The 6,893-nt window shown below is 35.8% G+C and overlaps 1 protein-coding gene across 2 annotated transcripts in view; it reads right to left on the bottom strand.

Moving 5' to 3' along the window:
- Positions 1-631: 631 nt before the first annotated feature.
- Positions 632-6,893, bottom strand: part of cytip (cytohesin 1 interacting protein) — a 48,939-nt gene continuing 42,677 nt past the window's right edge. The window contains exons 3-12 of one of the 2 annotated variants that reach the window (XM_058787717.1): positions 6,747-6,804; positions 6,519-6,660; positions 6,198-6,430; positions 5,885-5,934; positions 5,742-5,796; positions 5,084-5,186; positions 4,474-4,567; positions 3,646-3,712; positions 3,320-3,386; positions 632-2,820 (exon numbers count right to left, since the gene is read on the bottom strand). In XM_058787717.1, the coding sequence (XP_058643700.1) occupies positions 2,402-2,820; positions 3,320-3,386; positions 3,646-3,712; positions 4,474-4,567; positions 5,084-5,186; positions 5,742-5,796; positions 5,885-5,934; positions 6,198-6,371 (1,029 nt within the window). In that variant the 5' untranslated portion in view covers positions 6,372-6,430; positions 6,519-6,660; positions 6,747-6,804 and the 3' untranslated portion in view covers positions 632-2,401. Of the gene's footprint in view, positions 2,821-3,319; positions 3,387-3,645; positions 3,713-4,473; positions 4,568-5,083; positions 5,187-5,741; positions 5,797-5,884; positions 5,935-6,197; positions 6,661-6,746; positions 6,805-6,893 lie in introns of both variants that reach the window. The other variant, XM_058787716.1, reaches the window with a different exon arrangement.

Here is a 6,893-nt window from a genome sequence, read left to right as displayed (position 1 = left end):
CCAGGAATTCTCCGAAATCTTCCGATGGCCACTTCAGGACTGCCACCTGTAAATACACTTAATTTGCATTTGCATCTGTACTAGTTTTTTTTTTTGCTTTGCTTTTTACATTACAGTATGAATTTTTTTTTCTAATAATCAGAAAACGTGTCTGCTTTTATTTTAATGCAGTTGTAACAATAAACAAAATCTCCAGTCTTTCACATGAATCTTAAAGCTCGTTTTTAATTGTGAATGTAAAGTGGGGGCGGTGCAACAGTGTTTTGCCTAGAGTGGCAGTTGAGCGGCCTTGAACATGAGAGAAATGTGAAAATGCAAATGTGTCATTCGATTATTGATTCTAATAAAATAATTTGCCAACTAACTAAATGAGGACAACATAATGCTGAAATTCAATCAAAATGCTAAAATGAAAATGAAACAAAAGAGAGAATAAAAAGCCAGGCGTTTACAGGGCGTCTTTCTGTTTCAAGCACATATTTCCTGTGTTGTATGCAGGTGACAAGCAGCAACATCAAGATATGATTTTTTTTTTTTTTTTTTTTTTAATGAGAATATCCCCCTTAATATGATCATTAAGGTAAATAAATAAATAAAAATACAAAAGAAAAATAAAGAAACATGCCAAACATTGGTTTTCACATTTATTATGTATTGAATATAATTAATAAATCATTAATATATTCAAATTTAGTTTAAATATATTAATAATTTATTAATACATATTGTTATTATTAAATTTAAATTTAATATAAATAAAACTTTCTGTTACAGGGATCACTTGAGAAAGAAGAAAAAAAAAAAAAAGGTGGTATGGTAGCACCTCCATCAGACCACATCCTGTTATGAATTTCTCTATACCTGCTGTGGTTTGGAGCTCTGTCTCTCATATCATCACAGTCTTTTCAAGTCAGCAAATGTTACACACTCACTACAGAGCAGTTTTTTCATGCAGTCAATGATTTAAAGTTTTGATCTAAATCAATCTGAGATTAGGATTAAATTCTGACAGAGTATAAATTAAAAAAATATATATACTCTATAAGAGTATTGACTATAAATTGTCTTAAATATTCTATACAATGAATTATTCTAATTATGAGATTTTGATGCACAGCAAAATAATTTTGTGCATTATTCAATTGTGTAATTTCACTGTCTCTGTTTTTGGTGAGAGCTTGATGGATTTTGACAAGCAGAATTATTTTGTTGGTCCTGAAACAACACTGCCAAACCTTAACATTTGTTTAACCTTAACATTTAACTACCTAAAAAAAAAAAACTTAACTGAGATAAGAATGCATTAAGTTTGCAAGACGAATGCAAGATGCTTTAACCTCAACCCTAAACCTACAGTACCTGTAAAGTGGTTACTAGGCAGAGTAAGCTTGCAGGCATAATGAATCATAATGTTTACTTGTCATTTAGCAGACACTTGAGCCACAAACATATTTTGCACAAACATATTCTCACGGACCAATTGGATATACATAACATTCATTTAAATGTCGCTCTTGTGGTAACAAATCTCAGAGTTACCTTCAAATGTCTTTTAATGCAACATCCCCTTTTAAATTAATGGGTTCAGAGCATTCTATGACTTGAATACTACAGTATAGGCAGTAGTAAACCAGATATTTTAGCCTATTCTTTTCAGATTCTTGCTTCATCAAGACTGTAGGTAATCTAAATGAGAAAATTGGCTTTTGAAGAAAGACTGCAAATGTAATGAACGCTTGAATTGTATTAAGTCTAAGACATTCTGGAGTGCAGCAAGGTACATACTTAACATTAAGAAGCAACAAGCCTGTGCAGAGTCAGTGCTTCCTCCCACCCCTATGTCTTCAACCACTAAGCCCCCTCACATTTGCATGCTACAACAGATACGAGATCTATAGACATGAGATATAGATATCAGATATGATACTATGAGATCTTGATTAGTTACAAGATCAAGTGGGAACTAGGGCACATTCATGAGCTTGTGGGACTGAAATCTAAACCACTCAAATAGTGCAGTGGAGGCAATGTGCACAATTCTCTCAATGCATTAGCTTTCCTGCATACACTTTCCAAGGTTTGGTTAATGCCAGTTGTTTATTTCTTGGGGAAAATGCATTGGGATGCTTTGGTTTGGTTGACAGACAAAAAAAAAAAAAAAAGGGCAGAAAATAATATAAAGATTGCTGCCATGCAGTCCGTAATGCTCATGTGAGACTCCACCTTTCTTTTCAGCAACACTTTAAACAAGAAAGTCATGAATGCCCATGAGTTCTTGTATGCCATGAATTCTAGAACGTTTTGAGAACAGAAGAGTTCAAACTAGTATGAATCTCCCACCGCCCAAAGTCCTTACAAAGGATTCATCAGATCAGCAGTCAGTGGTGGAAGAAATTATGTTTTAGCTGCCCTCTTCTTCCTCTACGGAGTGATTCAGTCCAGGTATGAATTTTAGGAGGTGCTTGCGGACACTACCTTTTCTGCCTCTCCTTGGCAGCGTCCCAAACATGGATGAAGATGAATTTTCCCAGCTCGGAGAGATTGAACTGTTACTGCTGGTCAGGCTAATGCTGCGTGTTCTTGTCAGGGGTCGCAAAGCTTCCCCTTCCAGCTGGAAGAAGCCTCCGTTTGGCTCATTTGGGCTGAATGGACTTGAGTCATCAAATACTGATGACACAAAGGCTCCATCCTCACTATCATCTGTTATTATGCTGCGGCAACTGCTGTCACTAGAAAAGCGCTGCCCAGAGCGGCCAGTTGGAGATGAGAGAGACAGCAGAGAGTCAACAGACGGATGCTGAGCACTCTCATTCAGATTACCTGGAACACAGACAGAGACACCTGTAATCCTAATGACTCTGAGTTATTCAACATCAGCTAAAACATCAGCCTGTTCAGCATCAAAGTATCAGACAAAAGACATAGATGGACACTGAGGGTTTCTTCACTTGCATATTGCTCTTTTGTTGATTTTGATTACTTCCATTGGTCCTCATTTGTAAGTCGCTTTGGATAAAGTGTCTGCTAAATGACTAAATGTAATGTAAATGTTGCCGCTATTGTTAAACACATTCAAAAACAAAGCAGGAGCTCATGCACAATTATCACAAATCATAAAAACCATGGATAATCACTGAGGAAGCATCATCATAAAAAGAATCAAGGGGATGTAAACCTTTAAACATTTATCATTTGTGCATTATTCATGTAAATTAATTTGTTTCAAATCCATGTTGTAAATCCAACTGTAACTCTCTCAGGGAGATATACACTCTTCTGTCAGACTGTCTGAACAGCTGTGTAGTTTTTTTTTTCTCACCTCGAGTAAGATGCTTTTCCTGAAGTGTGAGAGACTGCAGTTCCACCCATTTCTCACGAAGAGTTTGCTGTGCCGAGGGAAAATACAGAAACGAGATCAGCATCTATGAGTCATTCTGGTAAACGTGTATTTACATAATATGTTGATCGTTTAGATGTTTCAGCATTCATGGAAACACATACACTATATTATACACAATACAGGCTGCCAGAGACTTCTTTCTGAGTAAAGTTTCAGCTTTGTATACATGTGGTAAACACACACACACACGCACACACATACACACACACACACACACACTCACACAATCACGCAAAAATACATACCTTAAGATAGCGCATCTTTTTCTCTAATTCAATTCTCTTCACAACACTCCCACTGACCGTCTCCAACCTTCACACAAAAACACAAGAGAAGAGAAAAATTCTAATTAGCATATGATGGTCAAAAGGTATTTATTTGTTTCTTCATTTTATTTCTTTTTGACAGTTTTGTTGCATTAGTTACATCAGACCCACACAAAATATACATACATTTTTAATTTTGTTAATTGTTGGTTGCTATAGTGTTCTGGGCGGTTGCTAGGTGACTGCACAAAAGAGTCTTTGGCAAAGTTGCATTGGCAAGTCAAAAGAGATCTTGTTTTAGTGACATTTTTGTCTCTAGATATGGATCAGGGTTGCATCAGCCATTTGCAAGTTCTTACTAAAAGTGAATGTAAACTCCACAGTATAGAGTTAGTAAATACTAGCTAGTTTGTAACTATTTATTTATTTATTTTTATTATTATTAATTTTGGGTGCATCACAGTTGACCTACAGTTGCCGTAGCTAGTAGGCTGCAAGTTCTTCGCAAAGTGTGTGCATAATATGATTTTTACCTTCAATGATCCAATGGCAGCCCACAAATTTGTGAGCAGAAGCTGTTTAAATGTCATGAATTTCAGTTTATCCTGTTAAAGATTCTAACTATACTCACAAATAATAGGTATTTGTGCAGCTGGCCCCAGGTTTTCCTAGGAATTTGTATTCCATCCATTTTATCTTACATGAGTCTGATCATTTAATAGTGCATATCTTCTTAACAAGCTGCATTATTTGAGGCATCATTTGTGACCATAGCACGAACATCCTATTTCTGAGACTTATACTCACTTCAGCATATTAGTGGATTCTCGAATCAACTCAATAATGTGCTGATGGGTAGATCCCTCAATACTGACTCCATTTACTGACAATATAATATCACCTATCAAAGAAAGAGAGATTAAAAATAAATAAATAAAGAGCTAACACTCAGTACTCAGAGCTGCCAATCACATCACACCACACCACACACACACACAATATGGAATCACAACTGTGAAGTCTTAAAAGAGAGTCATTTTAATGACTATTTAAATCAGAGGGTCCAAAACAAGTTTTTTTTTTTTTTTAAAAAGACCAATTATTTTTTAAATTATGACTGTTTAGATATTTTTTTTTTAAAAGTCTAATAAACATTATAAATGGACCTCAGTAAATATTGCATAATGCACTGAATTTAAATGGTAGTTGTCAGACAGATTGTGGTGCTATCTATTGGAAAAATTAATATATATGAGAGAGCATGAAATAACAGTCCATAAAGACCAAGTAGAGCAATGCTTCAGCTGTGTTAAATGTAGATGGCATGTAGGCTGGTGGGAAAGTGCCATGTAAACAGGGTCAGGTCAGATGGGTGGAGTGAGTAACACTAAGAAGAGGAAGCGGAAAACCTGCTCACCAGCAGTCAAACCTGCAGTTTCGGCTGCACTGCCATCCTGCACACTGCAAACAAATGTACACATCTCCACCATACTGCTGTTCTTCACCTTGAGACCATACGTCTGCACAGAGAGACATAAATCCCAATGGAGCATTTAAAATGAGCTTGTTATATTGGTTGTGGTTGTGTATGTGCAATGCCCCCAAAATGGATATGTATACAATTAAGCCATATTTAAAATGTTATGAATTTAGACACAAAATAAAAACAAAACAATATATAGCACTCAAAATGCAGAGAGGAGGATTTTGTCGTAGTATTAAGTTAGCGTATCCACAACTAATGATGACTAATGTAATGATGAAACACCTGTTATTTTTTTTGCTAGAACACCATATGTGAACTTTATACATCCACTAAAAATCATTGCCATACTAGATAAAAAGGCCATTGCAAAAATAAGTTTGTTCTGTGAAAGTAATTTGTTTGCAAATAATTTCTGTGGTATATTTCTATGGCAATGAAATTCAGAAATTAGCCTACATATACTTCATGAGACCAAAGTTTACTTATTAATGTGAAACTGCACTTCACTATTTCATTATTGTGAAATAAATAAATACATAAATATGCATTTGATGCAGTGTGAAGCATTGGTTATGAGTATAAAACATACCTGAACTTCGAATCCAAAGGCTTCGTTGTCTTGTTTCTCCAATATAACCATTGTTCTGTGAAAAACAGGAGAAATATGCATTGAAAATTTGCATGAGTGACATCAGATATTCACAACGAAGTGCAGCATTAAATCAGTCTTACCTCTGAGGATCAGTATAATCCACTAGAGATGTAGAGTGTGTTCTGTCCAGCTGCAAAAGAGTATGAAATAATGAGAAACCACTTGAAATTCTGAAAAACGGATCCTGCACGAATGCATGTTTTTAATGTCTGAACAAGTTTTGAAAAAAAATGTGCAACTGATTTTTTTTTTTAAATCCATTAACATTCCTTTAGAATATTTTGACAAAATGAATGTTAGACCTACAGTTGTCAAGTTATATAATTATAATCTCTCAGCATTCATGTTGCCATCAAAACAGATATAATAAAATTCTATCATTAATTGTCCCACCTTACTGCGTGATAATGTCCCATCTTTGATATCTTCAGTATTCGAATTTTTGGCACTGTTGAATGAACGTCGTCGCCACAGTATATTTTTCTTCTTTTGAGAGTTGTCGATTATGTAGCTGTCCAGGCTGCTCAGCTGCTTTAAAGGTACTTTAAAGTTTTTATTGGATGTCATCGTGCCTCCTTATTCATTGAACCACACTGTATGCAGCTGCAGGCTTCAGTGTGACCTGTCTATAGTATACACAGCGGATATACCCATGTCACGTGAGTGTCAGGAACTAAACACATCGAGAATATCAGTGTGTGGGTGTATGTTAACCAGTTTATATGGTTCCTTTTTCCTCTTCTCTATTCTTTCACTTTTTTCATCTTTGTCTAGTGTGCTGTGGACAGAAATGGTGCATCTGCTTGTGGCGGTTTCCTTCCTTAGCCTTGAGCTCCTTTGAGAATTGTGCAGCAGTCTGAGAACAAACATGCGTGAAGAACCACAGTAGTATCAAATATCATTCATCTTTCACCTGTTTCCACAGTGTTGCATAGCTTTTACCTCTTTCTCTCTCTGTGGACAATCACTTTTGTTTCATGGTCTACACAGAGGATCTGGCCTATTGAGAGACAGATGAGATAAGACCCTCAATTGAGTAAACCACCTGATTCACTGAGGTTTAAAACTTCTAAAGAGTTGTCAGCCGTT

Source organism: Onychostoma macrolepis, chromosome 09, assembly GCF_012432095.1.
Source record: "Onychostoma macrolepis isolate SWU-2019 chromosome 09, ASM1243209v1, whole genome shotgun sequence".
Classification (NCBI taxonomy): Eukaryota; Metazoa; Chordata; class Actinopteri; order Cypriniformes; family Cyprinidae; genus Onychostoma; species Onychostoma macrolepis.
Note: the sequence above shows the minus strand (reverse complement) of the source record. Positions and strands in the feature narration are given on the sequence as shown.